Source organism: Sciurus vulgaris, assembly GCF_902686455.1.
Source record: "Sciurus vulgaris genome assembly, chromosome: 10".
Taxonomy (NCBI): domain Eukaryota; kingdom Metazoa; phylum Chordata; class Mammalia; order Rodentia; family Sciuridae; genus Sciurus; species Sciurus vulgaris.
This window is the reverse complement of record NC_136470.1, coordinates 80,462,792-80,484,446: the sequence shown is the minus strand read 5'-3', so window position 1 is coordinate 80,484,446 and position 21,655 is coordinate 80,462,792. Positions and strand designations below refer to the sequence as shown.

At 37.9% G+C, this 21,655-nt stretch overlaps 1 protein-coding gene across 2 annotated transcripts in view; it reads right to left on the bottom strand.

The window, feature by feature from the left end:
- The window catches only part of ATP13A5 (ATPase 13A5), a 109,761-nt gene that overhangs the window by 69,760 nt on the left and 18,346 nt on the right, over positions 1-21,655 (bottom strand). Inside the window, exons 2-7 of one of the 2 annotated variants that reach the window (XM_079155745.1) lie at positions 17,546-17,719; positions 16,237-16,383; positions 15,947-16,017; positions 15,766-15,846; positions 8,335-8,404; positions 4,322-4,456 (exon numbers count right to left, since the gene is read on the bottom strand). In XM_079155745.1, coding sequence (XP_079011871.1) covers positions 4,322-4,456; positions 8,335-8,404; positions 15,766-15,846; positions 15,947-16,017; positions 16,237-16,383; positions 17,546-17,719 — 678 coding nt within the window. The remainder of the gene's footprint in view (positions 1-4,321; positions 4,457-8,334; positions 8,405-15,765; positions 15,847-15,946; positions 16,018-16,236; positions 16,384-17,545; positions 17,720-21,655) is intronic. The other variant, XM_079155746.1, reaches the window with a different exon arrangement.

Here is a 21,655-nt window from a genome sequence, read left to right as displayed (position 1 = left end):
CAACTTTCCCCTTCAAAGAACATAATGAATTCAGTGTTAATATTTATATGGAAAAATTTATTATTTATTTCAGTTTTGCATGATAAACTGAGGTTCACTAATTTGGACCAATTAAATAGAAGAAGTGATGGTACTATTGGATACATATTCATTGTCCTTGGGGCTTGACTGTTGGGGCATGCATTTAAATGACAGGTAGTAGTGAGAAATTCAGCTCTGGTTGTGTGGTGAGAACACTGGAGTCACTCAGGATTCCTGAGCTGTAGGTCTGGCTCACCCACAAACCAGCCATGTATGGTGTACAAGAAATTTCACCTTACAAGTTAGTGTTTCCTCTGTAAACAAATAACATTGAATTGGACCAATTTCAAGTTACTTTCAGGATCAAACATGGTGTGCTATAGATTTATTTTATATGCCAAGGATTTATCTGAAACACAACTTCATAGGAGAAATAAACAAGGTATATAAATAACTCAAGTTATTATTTTTAAAACAGTTGAAAACATTAAACCATTACTATGTGCCAAGAACTGTTGTAGAAACCTGGAATATATTGTTTACCTTTTTAATCTTCAAAATAAATTTATGATGAACATGTTGTCTCCAACATACACATAAATAACAAAAACAAAAAGCAAATAACTGGGGTTGAAAAATGTTGAAGTCACTTTCCCACAATTGTGTACTTACTAAACTTGACAGTCAAACCCAGGTTTATCTGACTCTAAAGCATTATCTGCTGATGAGTATATTCTTCTAGTGTTTCAAAAGGCTCTTTTCTCCATTTAGAAGATAAACATCCTCCCTTCCAAATTTCTTCATTTTCTTGCACAGCAGACTCTTTTAGTCAATGCCATGATAACTTCAGCCTAGCTGAAGAGGATGATAATCGACACATTTGGAAGAGGTGAAGTATGAGTTAATAATGCTTGACTGTAATTCTCAAACCTCATTATGCTGTAAAGCTGGATTTGTTTATCAGACTTAGCATTCTGCGTAACCTGCCACGCTTCCCTGCCTTTGCTCAGGCTGTTCCCTAGAATGTTTGGCCTAGTTTTCTACTAGCAAACTCTTTCTAATCCCTCCAATAAATCCCTACTTAAATGTCACCTCCACCCCATAAGTCCCCATTCCCAGGAAGAAGGCAGTGTTCTGCTCCTTGTGTCTTCACCTGCATTGGGGTACTAAACACATTCCACTGCAACTACCTGTTGTCTTGTCAGGTCTCCCCTGCAAGGCAGGCAGTTTGCAGAAGAAAAGGGCCATGTATTCATCTCTGCATCCCCCAGAGTCTATCACATAGTAGGCTCTCAGCACATATGTGTTTAACAGAACTGAATCATTCTACTTCTCCCAAAGACACTGGAGTAAGATAATGCAGGCATCTTCTCTGAAGCTCTACAAGCCCAGGCAGGTTTCTATGACAACCAACCAGCCAGGAGAAGGCGAATGCTGTGATGCCTGCCATGATTGCAAAGCTCGTTGCCTGATTTTCATTAGGCCCCCTCTGGTTTCTCCAGTCCCTCTTCAGTGGGACCAGGATCAGTTTCCAAGACTAATTTGCATACTGTTATTATTCAGCATCTGTTGCTGCCTGCGCTGGTATTAGCTGTGGCTGGATTTCCTCCAGAGATGAGCAACAAGGACATTAACTCAGGTGCCTCTCGAGCCCAGCTCAGTCATGCCTGAAGGCAAAGCACTCTGGGCCAGCTACTCAGAGCTGTTTCTAGTAGTTGTCATGGCAGAGCCAAGCGACAAGGTAATGTAAATGCAGGTGGGTCCCAAGGTTTTCACTGCAGGGAATTGTCAGGAAGGGACTGCTGCAGGAGTGATCCTTGGCTTAGGTTAGGTAAACTCTACGTGTCATTATTTGAGTCTAGAAGAAGTGCAGGAACATACCTTCTTATATTTCTGCAAACACCGTCCTTCTTCCGATTTTTAAAAGCCTATGTTGGTTTAGCTAGGTCTTTAATTCCATGACATGATGAACTTCAATGCAGGTCGATAGAATGATTTGGAGATGGCAGTAGATGCTCCTTTCTACATTCCTGCCGACCTCCTTCCCACAAATCTTTGAGTTATAACCAAGTCCACGGGTCACTTTCAAAATGTGTTCAACAGGACAGTGGGGAGTACTTGATTCAGAGTTAGGAAACCTGGCATAGGGTCTATGGCCACCATTCCTTGGGTGTGTGTGAGCAAGTCTCTTTATCTCCCTGACTGCCACGTCCTTCCCTGTCAGGTGGTAGGAGTGTATGACACCTGTATTCGTCTCACTTTACCATGTATCCTGCTCCACACAAACACATACATGTATATTAGGCATGTGGATCCTCTTGTAAACTCTAAAATACTAAGTAGATATGATCATGGAGGATCTGTGATTTAAACTGCAAGGATACAGTTTCAGGAAACTGGCTCATTTTGTATGGTTTTAAAAGATTCTTTATAGGTTGGGTCAGGTAAGCTTAAAAAACAAATACCAGCTGCTAATAGGATTAGTGCTTGTCTTCTAAATCCTTTTCTTCTTTTTGAAGAAATCCTTTGCCATCAAGTCTGAAGTTCCCATGTCAGTCACTATTTTGGGCAAAAGAAATTTAGGAATTTTGCTAAGATGCAGGACCTTAATGTTTAAATTTCATTAGGATTTTAAAGTAAATATTGAGCAAATTACAAATGAGAAAAACAGAGATGACCTAACTTGGGAATGGGAGATCTTTATGTGCAAAGTAAGAAAGCCAGAACCCATAAAGGAAAGGAGAAACACATACCTATGTAATTTCTAACATAAAGTAAGAGTCAAGGTCAAGAGAAAAAAGTTAGACTGAAAAAGAACTTCTTCACACACGTGATGGGTATAGAATCCATCAATACAAAAGAAAAATACAAACTCAAATGGAAGTGTGCTACTTTCACTGGTAATCAGAGCAAAGTACATTAAAAACATTAAACAGAACACTTTTACATATCAACATAACACCCAATACTGGGGAGGATCTGGAAAATGATACTCTTTTGTGTTGCTGAAAGAAGAAACTGTTTCATTTGAAGAGAAATATATAGCATAATCTATTAAAATTCAAATTATATGTATCCTTTGATCCAATAATCTGACTTTTGGCTCCTATGTTAAAAAAATTCCAAACATTCATAATATGTAAGCACATGACTATACTGTAGTTATGTTTAATTCAACATTATTTGTGATTGGCAAAATTGGAGGAAAATAAACTTATTTTACATACATAAAAGAGTAGTTGAACAGATTATGATATTCCATGAGAAGTACCAGTACTTCTAAACATGGTTTACAATTATTTATTTGCTTGCTGGATTACCATTATATAAACATTTAAAGTGAAAATTAAAGGCACAGATTAATGTGCATAGTAAGATTTTAATTTAATTAAAAACTTAATGAATACACAAATCTCCACATAAAATTGTATTTTACATGCACCTAATAGCGTGATTAGAGTGAACAAATATGTTCAGCTGATGATGACATTCATAAATGAATAAAAACATGTATTTGGGATCTTGGTGTTCAAATTCATCTTCATTAGATTCTCCTGATAACAACAGTGCTTAAGCCTTTAGATTGTATAAACATCACCTGATATAAAATGATCAGAAATTCAGATTCCTGTTATTATCCTGGATATGTTGACTTAATAGGTCAGCAGTTCAGGAATTCCAAGTAAGTCTCTTGCTGAAACACTGCCTTGATGAGGGGAGTCAAAGCTGAATTTTTCTACAACTTTCCTAACTCCCACCCAGGAATTTCTGTATTTGTTTTTGGTTTTCTTAAAGAAAAGTATACCTGAATTCCATATGAAGAAATAGACATTTTAAAGGAATCTTAAATTGTTATAAACATTTAGATGAGAAATATTTAGAACAAGCACAGTATGTAAGTTGGGAAAAATGCATCATCAAATCCTCCTAAGAGACATAATGTCTTGACTAAAATGCACATTTGAAATGTTCCTCATCCTTTTCTCCCGAAACTATTACTGACACCATTACTCCACTACAGCATTCTCCCCCACCCTACTCAGAGCCTCAGAGTCCTTCTAAACACAACATTCAAGGAAAATTTTAGTGGATAATCAGAGACTGCAAAGACATTTATTATTTAAATCTACCTGGCATTCCTAAAGTCCTCTTCCTGAGATCCCACAATTGGTGAGCTTTTGTTTATTGCTTTGCTTTAACTTATGTTGGACAAAGCAACTCCTTGTTATTGGTGAAAATTCTAAGGCTCTGCCTCTTTAAACAGAGGTTAAATGGAATCCAATATGATTTCAGCTCTTACCTGTCGCAAATCATACACACTTAAGATGATGGAGATAATGGTCAAAATGATGATAGCCACAGAGTATTCTATATAACCTTGAGACAGCCACAAAGTTAGGGTGAATGCTTGGAACACATAGAAAGGATTTAAAACCTGCAGGTACAAAAATAGCACTAGAGTCACTTGAATGGACCTTTGTAGCAATCAAGATGATACCAATTCTTTATAGAATATTTCTTCCACTTTTTATAATATACAATAACCTCTAATATTTAAGAACTTAATTAGAACTTCATTAATATGGGTAAAGACAATGTCAAACACATAGAATGTGATATGGTGGAAGCAAAATTAAGTACCAAAAGCCATGCCCACAAATTGGTAATTCTTAATCGTTTTGAACTTTCAAAACTTTTTTCCCAGTAATAAAATCCAACAATTTACTTTCTTAAATAGGTCTACCCATAATAAAGGAGAAACATGATTCAGTCTCCTTTTAAAATGACTTCAAACAGTTTTTAAAAGTTTGTTTCTATGTAATCACATGCTGCAGATTTTGTCAAGTTGTGCAATGAAAATGAGGGATTCTACTTTTATCCAGGTCATTTAAAATGTCTGTCATGTCACAGGTCATGGTAGATCCTCTAAGAGTAAGTGGAATTATCATGGCCCTTTCCTCGAACAAGGAGGGATCCTGAAGAGAAAAGATACATCCAAGGCAGCAGAGAAAATCATTGACAGCAGGCATTACCAGTCTCGATGCTGGTCAATTGAGTATGTACATTTTTGGTCTCTTGGTGATACCTTCAATTTTTTTTATTCCCTCAAATTTCCATTTTGGTCCTACTGGCTCCACTTTTGTAATCATATCAGGGAGGAAAGACCTGAGTAGCTAGAGAAAGACCTTATGATGTCCAGACATAGTGCAAATTAAAGAGCCCACTGGGACAAGACCAGGATTCCTTTCTTGAAGAAGTGTCCTTTATGATTTTCATAAATTAGATGAAATACTGGCTGGAACCAGTGGTACTTTTTTTTTCCTCCATTTTCTATAATTTCCTAATATATTAAATGAAATTCTATTTTTTTTTTCCTAAGAATGAACTAGCATCTGGTTAATAAATTAATTTGACTGATCTTGAGGGTTTCTTAAACTCTGGGGTATATTGTGTATATTGAAAAAGCCTCTGTTTTTAATGTTTCTTATTATTTCCATCTCACTGATTTACTTACAAATTATAGCTCTTGTGTTTGCTTGGCATAAAATTTTCTTATTGTAGATTATGTACTAACGATAACATGATCTTGAGTTTATAGAAACCCAATACAAAAATTGTTAAATGCTTCCTGGAGAAGAAAGAGCACAATGATAATTTGACCCCCTTCTCTAATATTCTTTTGTAACAAAATATGAGAAGTAGTTTGATTTGCATTTTTTTTAATAAAAGCCTAGTAAATAGGTGATAAAAAAAAGATATTAGCACTGCTTTCAAAACAGATCAGACTGATACCTGAGGATTTCCTGCACCAGCTTGGAGGTTGAGAAAAGTCACAAGTAGAGATGGCTCACAGTTGAGGGTGGAGCAGGAAAGAAAGTCTATGGCACAATCACAAACTCAACCAAGCCCTACAGGGCTGACATCTGACAGATTCCTGAGGACAAACACTCATGTCTCCAATGTGGGTCTGGCTCTGAAGTGGGGACCCAATGGGTAAAAACTGGAGCCAAAAACAGAACCACCAAAGAGGGATAGCAAGCACAGGGAGAAATAAGAGAATGGAAGAAGCCCAATGTCCAATTTTGTTACAAAAAAAATAATAAATTCAAAACACACAAGGAAATTTTTGTTTAAAAAAAAGCAAACCTGTCATTGAAAGAAGTCACTCTTGAGAAAATGAAAATATAGAGCAATTAGAAAAAGACCAAAAATAATTCATTTCAAATTCTCAAAAATTATAGAAGTTCTTCTTTTCCTATTTGTATCCTTTTAATTTCTTTGGTCTGTCTAATTGCTCTGGCTAGTAATTTCAAGCATGATGTTGAATAGAAGTGATGAAAGAGGGCATTCCTGTCTTGTTCCAGTTTTTAAAGGGAATGCTTTCAGTTTTTTTTTCCATTAATAATCATATGTTCCATAAATAATCATATGTTCTTAACCTTAAGTCTATTTATGTGTTGAATTACTTTTATTGATTTCTGGATGTTGAACCAACCTTGCATCCCTGGGATGAACTCCACTTGTTCATGGTGCACTATCTTCTTAATATGTTTTTGTATGCAATTTGCCAGAATTTTGTTAAGGATTTTTGCATCTATATTCATCAGAGATATTGCTCTGAAGTTTTCTTTCCTCAATGTGTCTTTGTCTGGTTTTGGTATCAGAGTGATACTAGCTTCATACATTGAGTTTGGAAGGATTCTATCCTTTTCTATCTCATGGAATATTTTGGGGAGTATTGATATTAGTTCTTCTTTGAAGGTCTTTTAGAACTCAGCTGAGAATCTGTCTGATCCCTGGCTTTTCTTGGTTGGTAGGCTTTTGATGACTTCTTCTATTCCATTGCTCCAAGTTGATCTGTGTAAATTGTATATGCCCTCCTGATTCAGTTTGGGAGGATCATATGTCTCTAGAAATTTGTCAATGTCTGAGATTTTCTATTTTGTTGGAGTATAGATTTTCGAAGTAGCTTCTAATTATGTTATGTATTTCAATGGTGTCTGTCATATTTCCTTTTTCATCACGAATTTTAGTAATTCGAGTTTTTTCTTTCCTTCTCTTCATTAGTGTGGCTAAGGGTTTATCAATTTTGTTTACTTTTTCAAAGAACCAACTTTTGTCAATTTTTTGAATTGTTTCTTTGGTTTCAATTTCATTGATTTTGGCTCTGATTTTAATTATTTCCTGTCTTCTACTACTTTTGGTGTTGTTCTGTTCTTCTTTTTCTAGTGCTTTGAGATGTAATGTTAGGTCATTCAGTTGTTGACTTTTTTAATTCTTTTCTTGAATCAGCTCCATGCAATGAATTTTCCTCTTAGTACTGCTTTCATAAGAGTCACAGAGATTTTGAAATATTGTATCATCATTCTCATTTACCTTTAAGAATTTTTTTATCTCCTCCCTGATGTTTTCTATTATCCATGCTTCATCTACTAGCATATTATTTAGTCTCCAGGTGTTGGAATAGTTTCTGGTTTTTATTTTGTCATTGATTTCTAATTTTATCCCATTATGATCTAATAGAATACAAGGTAGTATCTCTATTTTTCGGCATTTACAAAGGGCTTCTTCGTGGCATAACATATGGTCTATTTTAGAGAAGGATCCATGTGACATTGCCCCATGGTGTGGACTGAAAGTTTGTGCCCCCCACCAATAAAGCCATATGTTGATGCTCCAACCCACAATGTGATGGTATGAGATGATACTTCATGTGGTAGGTACACATGAGATCATGAGGGAGGGGCTCCCATGAAGGGATCAGTGTCCTTACAAGAAGAGGAAAAGACTAGAGCATTCTCTTTCTACCATGTAAGGATGCAGCAAGAAGGTGGTGTCTGTGAGAACTTAGTACATAGAACTTTCTAGCCTCCAAAACTGAGAAATAAATATTTGGTGTTTAAGACTCCAGTCTATATTTTATTATAGTAGCCTGAACTAAGGCATCTCCCCCACAATCAAAAATGTAGCAAAAGAAAAAAGAAATTATGAAATGGTAATCTGTCTCTCACAATGGGAAGGAATTTTAAAGTGGATCTGAATTTAAAATAAGTGGTTATTGCAAAGGATCATTTAGATATCCTAGAACAAAAAAAAAAAAAAATAGCATTTATCAAATGTTTTGAAAAACCCCCAATAGGAAAAGTATAGACTCAAGTCAAGGGGACAGAAACAGAAAGAAGTTGCAGGAGACACATACATCATTGACACAGACATATTTATATGCCATACAAGATTGCTCCTAGTACTAAGTACAAAGTAAGGGGCGGAAATATTTTTTTTTCTCAAAAAGAAAAGAAAATAACTAGTTACCTGTTTAACAAGCAGCTTCCATATGGGTTGGATTTCAACCTCAATGGCATTGGGCCCACACACTAATCTTCTGTAGGAGATGGATCATCCATTAGTGTCACACCTACGAGCTCAGTGACAAGTGAGTACAGACTAAGCACCAACAACTTCTCTGCTCTTTGGAGATTTTCCGGCTTCAATTAAATAATAATGTGCAAGTACTTTTGAAACATAATCCTAAATTACTAATATGTTTTTGAAACGAATGTCAATGAGTGATGAACAAAGTTGCTTTTCTGGTTTACAAATGTCATCACTACAACTCAATGAGTCAAAATGAAGTTGGAAAGGCATTTTGAGGTTTTTTTTTTTTTTTTTAATAATTTGATTACATTCTAAGGGCAGCAAAAGAACACAGATATGAAGATGCCTCTAGACCTGACAGGCATTTTAGACTATTCTTGTGAATAATCACATCCGTCTCATGTTGGTATCTCAGCACCTAGGATAGGCCCTTATTATGTAAACTAATGAATATGGCAGTGAATGAATGAATGCTTTGGAAGATGATAGAAGGTCTTCACCTTGGGAATGTATGCCTTGCATACAAGGTGTTATACATGTGTACATTATAAAATGAAGCTATCACATATATATGATATTTTACAAAGTTCTTACAAAAAACCTCATTTGATCCTCATGATAGTACAAAGGCAAGAGTGAATAGCTAGCTCCATTGTGCCAGTGTGAGAAATTGGTGTGCGTGTTTAGCCAAAGGTGCACATATCTAATATTAATCATGATAATATAACTTTTAAGCAAAGATGACAGTGCCAGAAAATTTACTTAACCTTTTATAGCCATTAACTACTTTAATCATCACATTATCCCCATTGGATTTCATATTATAACCTGCTATAAAGAAAACTAAAGTTTGGATAAATTAAGTAACTGTCCCAGGATCTCAAAGCTAGAAAGAAACAGACCTAGCCTTCCTACTTTGATCTCTAGACTACAACTCTGCTCCAGCAAGTACCAGAGGAGAGAATCTGCATGAAGTATCCTTGATATCACTAAGATATAATTCAGAGCTGAGCCCAAGTTCACCTGATCCTAAGCCAAGCTTTTCCAAGTGCAATTATTGCTTGCAAGGGACAGAGAGGACTCACACCAAGGTCTTCTGGTTCCATACCATAGAAACACTGGGGCTTGTGGGGGTTAAGAGACAGGTTGCCCAAACAGCCATGTTACTATATAACTTCATGACTCCTAAACCTCACACTGGGAAAGACCACGACTCAAGCCACTTTGGCACCAAATCCATGACAAAAACAAGTTGTTGGCCCATTATCAGAACTTCTCAGGACTCCAAATCCCCCCACCCCACTACAGTTCTCACTCTTCTCAGATTTTTCACTCTGTAAATGCCTACTCAGCTTTCGAGAGCCAAGTCTGACATTGAGCCTAGTGGTTGAGAAACGTGAGGTGGAATAGACCCGGGTTTGCAACTACTTGCTATTCCCTCTACCTGGAACCAGTTTCCTTGCATCTTTGTATAGCTTGCTGCCTTGTTGCATTCAGATTACTGTTCAGATAACACCTCCTTATGGGGACCTTCCCAAATAATCATATTTAAAATAGCTACTCTGGGGCTGGAGGTGTAATTTAATGGCAGAGTATTTGCCTAACCTAGCATGAGCAAGGCACTGGGTTCAATCCCCAGCCCTGAACAGGGGAGGTGGGGTAAGAAAAAGCTACCCTAAGATTCTCTTTTTATTCATAACCTACCTTATTTTTCTTCATTGTGCATTTGATTACCTGAAACTGTGCCTTATTTTTAACATGATAATGAGCATGCAAATGATAGACTATATCATCTATTATCATATAAGCTTCTAAAGGACACTTACAGCTCATAAAGGTCTAAAACAGGACCTGAAACACACAACACACTTGCGCATTGTGTGTTCAACGGATGGATGGAGGGCTAAGTGAGGCATGAGTCTTGGTTCCCTTATCTGTGAAATAAGTTTGATAAAATATGCCTAATAAAATTGTTATCAGTGATATAGTGCAATAATATGTGAAGCTTTTGGTACAGGTGCCGGGACAGGACAAGGTCCCAGTAAATGGCAGCCATCTTTGAAGTCTAGCTCCCTTTAGCACAATCAACTATTTTTCTCTCAACATTTTCTTTTTCAGTCCCAGTGCTTACTTCATTGAATTACAACATATATTTCTAGACCTTTTTCTCCTCAGATTATCGAGACTTTCTTTCAAGGCAAGAATGGAACTTTTTCAATTCTCATTTTCTGGCACCTAAGGATCCAGTATCTGACACAGATATGCCTGAATACTGTCATTAATTAATAAGAATCACTGTGGCCCATATCTAGAACATTTTATCTTCTGAAAAGACTCAAAGCCCAGATGCACAATTAAGATAGAACCCAGGCTGTGGAAAGTCAATGTAGAAAGCTAGCCAAAGGTCCAGTATGCTTTGACTCTTCCTGTTTGGCGAGATGGTTTCTGATATTACCATGAAAAAAAGAGCTTAGATTCCAAGAGGAGGGGGCACCAGTGGATGGATACTTGTTTGTAGTCATATTTAGTGCTCATCTGGGTCATGTTTAAATCATAACCTGGCATACCTCTTATTAATGTCTTTTCTGCTGTCTCTTGCCAAAAAAATATAGTGCGTTTAGGGAACATGTGCCCATCTCAATCTCAGCACAAGCCAAATGAAGGTTTTGGAGATGCTGACCAATGATTGAACAACCAGGAGAAATAGGAGGCCTGAAGGTGAGTCACATTAAGGAAGGTCCAAGATTACATTCCCCGACTAAAAATCTGATGAGCTGGTTGGGAAATGAGGCCCTGGGATTGTTCCAAGTGTCTTCACTGAACAACATAAGCCAAATACAATTAAATAGGCTTGCCTGGCATTACTAGCGATCCATCAAAGGAATAGTTGCTGTGGAGGTGAAGAAGCTGAATTTCACATCAGGGCCTTGTGAAAGGAATTTCTATGCTAACTAGGGGCACTACTTGAAAGACCACTGAGTTTTCTTCTGACTCTCAGATATTAGTAAATCTGCTGGATTGTTTAATTCTGAAACACCCAATGTGAATAACTGGGACTACATTCTGTGGGGGTGTTTCATGGTGCCTAGTTTTCCTTTATTCATTCATTTATCCGTTTATTCACCAAAGAATTGTTGGAAATACATTGTGTGGTTCCCTGGTGCATGGTAGGCCCCAGGTGGTACAGACTAGAATGGAGTACTGGAGAAGGCAGGAGTGAGTTAGAAGGACTAGTGAGCTTCTTCACACGACCACCTTCCTGTTTTGCTCATGGCTTTCACTCTGCAGAACCTCCAACAGTCTCTGGCAGGCAGGGATACCTGCAGCTTTCCAAACAGTCCATGTCAGGTCAAGAGATTCGGGCATGGCCTACTGCCAGGAACTTGGGTATTTAGGGAGAAAACATCTGGAGTCTGAAAAAACACCCTGGTGGTTCTGCTAGCCAATCCTTCACCCCCTTAAAACCACTTCTTATAGGAAGGGAGACCTCAGACCTTCACAGATGCAGCACATGGCATCCAACTTCTGGGATTTGGGTAGAGTTGTATAGTATAACAAATGGGTTGGTCACAGAGCACTCCCACTTAAAAAGATTAATAACAAGGTTGGTATATTGTTTTTTTTAAAATATTTTTTAGATGTTGATAATCTTTTATTTTATTCATTTATTTATATGTGGTGCTCTACCACTGAGCCACACCCCCAGCCCCAAGATTGGTATATTTTTAAAAATTCTTTCTCAGTATGTGTTGGGGAAGCTCAATTTAGAAATTCTTTGATTATGCACCCTCGTGAAATACTGATAAAAGCTCCATTTTATAAATGACACAAAAGTTTCTTTAGTTTTTCACATTAATGCTCATCTGTAAATTATCCATTTCTTTCTTTTCCTAAATTACTCATTTCCAGATCACCTCAGGAAATACTGGGCTCTTCCAGGATTCCATGCCCTCTGTGTGAGCTAAGTGAGATGCTTCCAGTCAGCTTTCCTTGGGGAAGTACTCTGAGCATTCCCAGCAAGAAAGTCTGTAAGGGAAAGGACCAGAAGGGCATGGGGAGTTGAGATGGGGATACAAAGAAGCCCAGGGCACGATCTTGCCAGGGTGATTCAGGACTTAGACTTACCGATCCCTCCACAGGATTTCGCTCCAAAATAAACATTGGAGTTAAGTGATTTCGCATTTCCAGTGGACCCAAACCCATGGGTCTGAGAACTTAAATTTATTAATTAGAGAATACTGATCTCAGTTCATTTAATTTTTATTCAATGCCTTATGCATCATATTTTAAAGAAACAATAGGTAATAATATTTTAGAGTGATACATTAACTTCTGATTGAATGTTGAGTTGTGACTAAGCGATTGACTTCAGCCTGTCCCCTCTTCCAGCCAACTTTTTCTTTTTCCTTCCTGAGGAGCTGATCTGATGGTTGAATATCTATGATTGGGATGCTTTCTAGAAGTATAAGTTTCAAAGGGCATAAAAGGTCATGGTACATAGGCATGATTTCTTTTCTGAGTTTAGCTCCCCTCAATACCTGAGGAGTAAGGGAGTAGTCTCATGGTAGTTGCAACCTCTCCCTCCCTCATTCCCTCCACCTTTTTCTTTCTTTTTTCTCTCTTTTCTAAAGTTCTGTCTTCTCATGATACAGCTTCTGCCATTTAGAACTACACCTTGATAGCAAACACACCCTTGTTTTGCTGCCTATACCTTGGATTCTTTCCCTGTGGCAGTGACAAGCATGCCCCCCAGCCCCACCCAGTGGTATAGCAAATTTGGGAATTGACTCTGGCCCTGAAGAATCACTGAGTTGATTGAGGGTCTCTTCACACTTCTTATTCTGTGATGTCACATTGGTGCCTTAACTCAGCCACGGCTGGAATATTCCCACCATAGAAACTGGCAAGTCTGCCCAAGCAAGCTTTATTATTATTATTATTATTTTCATTCAGAGAGCAAGTCACCAACAAGTTGACTGGTCTGGAGTTAACCCCAGATAAGGGAGCTTGCCATGTCTATTTTTATTTTCAAGGATGCAGCAAGATAGACTGGGAAAAAAGAAATTAAAAAGATCCTCAATTTAAAAACTATCCTGGTAGTCTACCTGCCTAGATGGGGATCAGGTAGGTTTGTTGCTTTTGTAGGGCCCCATTCTTGTGAAGTAAAAGAATCACCTCAGGTGTCTGTGAATCGGTGTAGGTCAGTACTAGGAGGGAAGGTTGCATTCAGTTCATGATGACTGCAGACTGGAACATGGAGTCCCCTGTGACAACTTACTTGCTCTCTTCCTAATGCCTTCTGGCAATTTCTCTCCAGGGAAAAAATAACTTTTCTGGTGTCCCGATATGCTACTTAAAAACTGAAAAGCATGTTATCTGCATTTTTCCTCTTTGTCTGACTGCTTGGAAGCCTATAAAGAACTTTGTATTTAGACTCTATAGCTTTTTATCATCATCATCTGAGATTCTTGTGTGCCCCACCTTCATTTTCCACATTGCACTTTTGTTTGTATATGTGGAGGTGGGAAGTGAATGGGGTACCAGAGATCAAACCCTAGGACCTTGCACATGCTAGACAAGCACTCTACCACTGAGCTACATTGCCAGCCCAATGCTCTTATTTTTAAATGCATGCAAGCTCAAATCCATTTGAAAAATTGGTAAGCTAGCACTTAACAGATCCATCAATCATATTTAAATTAAAAAAAAAAAGAAAACCTTAGTCTTCCCCTAAGAAATACTCTCTTTTTACCCTCCATTCAGACATGCCCATAAAATAAAATAAGCCTATGTTTATATGATTATCTCCTCTATTTTTCATATTTGGGAAACTATACTCTGTCTTGCTTATTAGATTGTCAAGTTCTTTATTGTGTGGACCAGATTTAAATTTAATTATGTATGATGTTTATTAAAGCATGGCACTTGATAAATAAGGACAAATGGGAGGTAGCTACACTGATGGGAAATCTTTCCGGTGGAAATGGCTTCCTAGGCAGAAAATATCTACATCTATCAGTGAGATTTCTTAAATGCCCTAGATCAATCCTTTAAACATCTGTGCTTGTGCTATTAAACCAGTATGTTTTTAACAACTTTGAAAATTTTTTGTGTTTCAGTGTATTAAGCATTACATCTGAAATCTTATATAATGATACCATTTCTAAGGCATGTTGCAGTTTTGTCCTGGTCTAGATGCCTGGTTCATTTTTCAAAGTGTTCTTGTAGGGGGAAGACTTAAAAACAACAAATCAGTAATTCTCCCCTCAGTTTATGTGAGAATTATGGAATTTGCTTACTAAAAATGCAGAGTTTCTTCTCTTATCAGTATCTCTTTCTCCTATAGAATCATCAGAATTGTGGAGGTAGAACCTAAAATTAATATTTCAGGTACCAGATTTCTTCTTAGCTTGAGAATTGGGGTTTCTGGCTGATTGGAAAGGTTAGGCAGGTAAAGCCCATAAAACGATTCAGAAGTGAAGGAGACTAGTAACTTTGTGAGGACACCTTGCAATGGTTTCCTTCAGTCTCACCAGAATTGGTCATTTCAAGTACAGTTGAAGGAAGCAGGAACTCGACATCTGTTAGTCAGCAGGCTGTGTGAGCACCTCCTAATCTATGTGCAGCTACAGTACCAGTCCCATGATTGTGCCGCACTTTTTGTCTCTCTATCTCTAGTCAGTGAATATCTCTGGGACAATGACTAAGTCTTTCCTTTCAGATTGCTGGTTCCTAGCAAAGTGCCTGGAATATTAGAAGAAAGCAGTTAACAAATCAATGAATGCATTCATTTATTCTACAAAAATCTATTAAACTCCTATCATGAATAAGAAGCTGTTCTAGGTGCTGGAGATACCACAATAAATAGTACAACCAACCAGACAAAACCCTCTCCTGACAACCTGACACAGTTGTCAGTTTCAGTATAATATTCAGAACTTACATCAATAAATACTTATTTTGTTCTTTCTCAGCAAACATGCCATCACAGAGCTGTTTGTTCATAGTAAAATGCATTCTTAATAGTGCCTTTCTGGTCCTCAGAAGCTTTGGAGGATTGAGAAGCTGATGTTTATGGAATAACTCAAGATTTTTTGAGGAGAGAATTTAAAAAGGGAACACAAAGAGACCATTCTATAAAGCTGAGAGGAAAGATCAAATTTTATTTGATTGCATTGCTGTTAGTCTTTTAAAAAAATAATTTTACATCTGAGAATAATTTAGAATCTCTCTCTCCCTCCAGCAAATGAATCAGGACTATATCAGGTTGATGAAGATTTTGTGCCAACAGTGTACTAATGGTGACCCATTTGGTACTTCGCTTTTCTACCAGCCGAGTATACTCTCAGGAAGGACTGTACATCCTACCTGACTTCCTGCTCTTCACTGGTCAGACCCAATCCAAACGTATGATGGATGTCATAGCAGGAGTTGCTGTCTTCCAGCAACCTAGGATGTAATGACAGGAACCACAATCAGCTCACAGCCCTGGACTAAGCAATGTTCTTCCCCCACATTCTGATGTACTGGTGAGAAAAGTTGTACTTACCCAACTTTCTGGAACCGCTTCTCCAAGTAATCCCAAACATACCTGATTTTCTGCACTTGAATGCATCGCAGCTGCAATTACAAATGTGTTGGAACAGGTATCATTCACAGGACAAGGCCCACAGAAGGGGTGCTATTCAATACAGATCCCCATATGTATCTCACTTTCTTTGATAAATAACTGTCATCCCAGGCCTGATAGATAGCTGTCATTCCCAGAATGCTCATTGATAAGCACTTACTTTATTCTTTGCAAGCCTGCCATCACCTTGCATTCTTAAAATCACTTACTTTTAAATCCGGCTTCATTACTGCTTGGTTTATGACAGAGTGCTGGTCAGCCACCAGGGGGTCTTCTGGGTTCTTTCTTATGGGAAACTTCAGGGTAGATAAGTGGAAGCAGAGCACCTTCTTCCTCATATATCTTTGAAATTCATCCTAGAACAGTTAATCCAACCCATGAAACTCTCAAGTGTAATCCAAGAAGGTGCTCAATTAACCAAATACGTGCCATATATGGGCTAGACCAGTGTTCACCAAAGTTTGGGGCAAAACTTGTTCTCAAACAAAAGCCTCAGTATTATCTTAGAACTTACTAGAAAGGCAGATTCTCAGCCCTACCCCAGACCTCCTGAGCCAGAAACTGGTGAAGGGGTCAGCCATCTGTGTTGTAATGAGCCCTCCAGAGAATTTGTATTTGCACAAATGTTTGAGAACCAGTGAGAAAAAAAGAGGAAAAAAAATACTTTGCAGGAAGACTTTATGTTTTAAAAAAATGGGCTTTAGCTATTTTTAAATGACATCTAGATGTTTAAAAGGTCTAATATCTTCCAAAATACTTATTTTGGAAATAGTGAATGACCATTCCCAGGTTATGGGCTCTGAGCTGTAACCCTCACAGTCCCTGATCATATAATTACTAGGAGCACTGCCCATTAGCCTGACGTGCATTTACCCAGGTTGAAATGAAGGAGGTGTCCTTTATTTCAGGGCTCAAAAAATGACAGCACACAGACTGGAGATCTATTTTGCCCCCACCTTTTTTCATCTAGGGAAATTCTTTGAATAGAGGAAGATCTGCCTTGGGGACTCAGGTTTGTCATTTGTTAGATCACAGATGCCACACAAAAGACATGATCATGACTTTTCTTGTTTTAAATAAATTTTTAATGGACACATCATAGTTGTACTTAATCTTGGGGGTACAGTGAGGCTTTTCAATTCATGTATATAGTCTGTAATGATCAGATCATGGTAACTGGCCCACCCATCACCACAGACATTTATCATTTCTTCATGTTGGGAATAGTAAAAATTCTTTCTGCTAGCTACTTTCATAGTCAATTAATTGTTTTCAACTCTGCTGTCTACAGTGCTATAGAACTTTAGAAGTTATTCCTTCTATTCAACTGCTCCCCTGTATCCATTAGCTTTCCTCTCCATCCCTCCATCCCCAAACTATTCTCAGGCTCTGGTAACCACTATTTTATTCTTTACTTTTATCAGATCAACTTTTAGCTCCCACTCATGGTGAGAACATGCAGTGTTTGTCTTTCTATGATGATCATGCATTTCAACTAGATAACAGAAGGTCACATACTGTTGTCCTCAGCAAAATGGTGTCTGCTTCTTGCAAAGGGCATGGGGTACAGTTGGCCCACACCCTCCACTCTGGCCTCCAATAAAAGAGTAGCTGAAGGACACCACCAGTCAGCACAGATGTGATAAGGCACAGGGCTCTCCGAAGATGCTGGGTATGGTAACCAAACACTTCCTGCAGAGTAAATAAAAGATCAGCTCTATTTTTCAATTTTTACAAAAATACATTTTTTGTTTGTTTCAAAAGACACAAATGATAGAGGCAGGAATGTTGTTGGGAGAGAAATTTGACTGTCAGCTGATACAATAAAAACAGGAATCCTTTTACTTTGCTGGCATATAAAATGAAAATCTCAGCAGGAGTTTGGAAGTAGTAGACGTATTTGCTTCTAAGGATTCATAAAAGTCACCTTAGATTTAAATAAGATACCTCATGTTTTGAACCACATATGTTTTCTTTAGGCATAAGGTACTGCTATGGTTTAGATATGAAATGTCCCCCAAAAGTTCATGGTTGAGATAATACAAGAATGTTCAGTGGTGAGATGATTAGATTGTGAGAGGTGTGACATAATCTGGAAATTAGTCCATCAATATGAATTAAGTGGACTGTAACAGTAGGCAAGCAGGGTGTGGCTGGAGGAGGTAGATCACAGGGGTGTATCTTTAGGATAAATATATTTTGCTCCTTGTGAGAAGAGCTCTCTCAGTTTCCTGGTTGCCATATACTGATCTGCCACACCTTTCTGCCAAGATGTTCTGCCTCACCTCAGGCCTAGAGCAATGAAGTCAGCCAACCATGGACTAAATCTTTGAAACTCAGCCAAAATAAACTTTCTTCTTTTTCTTATCAGGTCTTTTCGTTTCAGTGATTAAAAAAAGTTAACTTAAACAAAAAATTGATGCAACCTGAACATGTAGTTCAGAGGCTTTTGGAACTTTTTGGAGATTGTGGGAAGACTTTTGAAAATTTTAGAAATGCAGGTAAGAAAATCTTTAGAATGTTGTAAGTAGAATTTAATGTTCTGGTGGGAGATGAGAAGACCAGAATGCTGATAGGACTGTTGACAGTAAAGACTGGGTTCATGAGGCTTCGTAGGAGGAAGACTCAATTAGAAATTAGACTAGAGGTCATTCATATAATGCTCTGGAAAAGAAATTTTCTACATTTTGCCTATTTCCTAAGTTTTTCTTCGAGGCTCAATTTAGAGGTGATATACTAATTAATCTGGCAGACGAAATCCCAAGTTAGCACAACTTTAGGCGTTGACATGGGTTTTGCTGGTGGCTTTTAACCAAGTTTACTGTGATAATCAGAAGCAGAAAGGAAAGTGGAAAGAAGTGAATAACTTGTGATTTGGCCCGAAAAGTGCAAGTAAAATGGGCTAAGGAAGTTGTGGCTAGTAAAGACATTATAGACACAAAAAGAGGCTAAATACTTTGCATGGAGATAATAGGAAAGATGGCTGTGGGCATCTCTGGAATTGGCAGAACCACACACATTTCAGGCTCAAAGATACAGAAGTAAAACTTCCTTTGAGAAGAGACCATGGGGGCACCCTGCTTGCACAGTGGCCCTAAGAAGTTTTTCCATTGTGCTCAGCTAATCCGGCTTTCAGAGGCTACTGCAGCCATGGTACATAGAGGCTTGGTTATTGCTCTAGATAGTGGTAAACCTTGGCATCAACCACGTGGTACTTGTTCTGCAGGAATGCAGGATGCTAGAGTTAGGAGGTCATGGAGATTTTCACTGAGCTTTCAAAGGAAGACCTGGAAGACCAGACAAGGTATAGCAGGAGTAGTTGGAATTGCTGCAGTCTTCACCTGAGAGGGTGATGCATGAAATTGTGAGAAGGAAGCTGAAGTTGCAATGGAGACCCCCAAGGTTAAGAGACTTCTGTATCTTAGGAGGTCAACTGAGGAAAGTTGCAGGAATTGAGCAAAAACAATCTAAGAGAGAAGCCCTGTAGTGTGCAACCAGCAAGGCTATAGGAGCAAAACTATAGCAGCTCTTTGGAGAGATCATCACAGTGCCATGTGCCCCACATGCTGGACATGTAACTACAGGGCTTGTTTGCCTGGCTGGATTTCAGTCTTGCTTTGGTCCCATCCCTTCTTCCTATGCTGCTCTTTCTCCTTTGAGGAAGGGAAATGTTTACTGTGTGCCATTATATGTTGGATATATATAACTTGCTATTTTCAAGGGGGCGGGCACTGGGGATTGGACTCAGGGATTCTTTACAACTGAGCTACATCCCTAGCTCTTTTTATATTTTTATTTTAAGACAGGGTCTCACTAAGTTGCGTAGGGCCTCGCTAAGTTGCTGGGGCTGGCCTTGAACTTACAATCCACCTGTATCAGCCTTCTAGTTTGCTGGATTTTTGTCTTACACCGCTGACCCCAGCTGTTATTTGGTTTCAATCTTTACTCTCAAAGCTGAGTGTGCCTTGAGCTTTAGATGAGATTTTGGATTTGGACTTTTGGGAAATGATGGAACTTTTAAGACTATGGAGACTCTCAGAAATGGAATCAATGAATTTTGCACTGTGAGATGGTCATGAGCTTTTGGGGACCCGAAGCAAAATGGTATGGTTTAGATATGAGGTGCCCCCCAAAACCCATGTTGAGAAATGCAAGTTTGTTCAGTGGTAAAATAATTCACTTATGAGAGGAATAACCTAATCAATTGATTAATCCAATGATATGGATTGACAGGGTGGTAACTGTAGGCAGGTAGGGTGTGACTGGAGTTGGTATGTCACTGGAGGTGTGCCTATACAGTAAATATAATTTGTCCCTTGTGAAGAGAGTTCTCTTTGTATCCTGGTTGCAATGTCCTGATCTGCCTTCCTCTGCCACATTCTTCTGCCAAGATGTTCTGCCTCACTTAGACCCAAAGCAATGGAGTTGGCTGACTGTGGACTAAACCTCTGAAACCATTAACCCAAATAAACTTTTCTCCTTAACTTGTTCTTGTTAGGTATTTTTGTCACAGTGACAGAAACGCTAACGAAAACAGGTATTTTCAAAAGTGTTAACCTGAGTTTACTGAAGGAAGATGATAAAATTATGATAGATGTGACCCACATGTATATCTAAGTTTATCCATATTCAGATTTAGTTCACAATAATATGATTGAGAATGACTGAAAGTATGAATAGATATTCTGTTCTCTGAATCAGTCTGTTATAAATCAAGCAATTATCCATGGACATGAAAGACTTTCTAAAGACAGCTTATATTTATTTACCCTGAGAGTAACATGCTGAAATATATGTACTTTCAGCAGTGGTTCAGTTAATATTTATCATAAATTGAATAAGCTCGAGATACCATTTTAGAGGAAAATAGATTTGGTCATTTAAAGCCAACTTCTAGTTTATAAGTTCTACAAAGAAGTTTCATTGCATTGTTTTATAAATTTCAATAACTAGTGTATTTTGAAGACTCCAAGGATGGTTAATTATGAATGACACCTTCACTAGACTACTATTTTAGGTTCTACTGTCATTTTTGTTTGTTTGTTTGTTTCCTCTATTATTTTTGAACTACCATTTCCAGATCACAGAGTTGTAATGTTATGGAAATAGATTTTTATTGAGTTTCTATAGTATTTTTGATGATGGAAACTACTGAATTTTATGCCAGCTTAGATCATGCTATTGTATAACAAATCTCTAGGCTTAACTGTTTGGAAAAGTTTTCATCTTCAGTGTGGTCATTTCATTACTTTCAAATACATCTGCGGTACATGAAGGATTATAGTAACAGTTGTTAAAAATAATCCCTAAGCATAGTGGAAATGTCACAGGCTTAAGAAACAGGTGATATAAATCTGAGTCACTGATCTGCTCAACATCAACTATATGACCTCAAGTAGCTCATTTCACCTCTAAGGAATCCCAACTTAATCTGCTACAAAACAATCAGAAACACATGCCTTACAGGGTATTTGTGTTCAGATGAAGTAATGTGTGCTTAAATGTTCTGTAAAATAATTACAATTATGAGAGTTTCTTTCCACTGATAATTAGCAATATCACTCGCCTGAAGAAAAGTATTTATGAAGTGTAGTGGTGCGGTCACTCTATTTTGAGATTTTTCAAGAA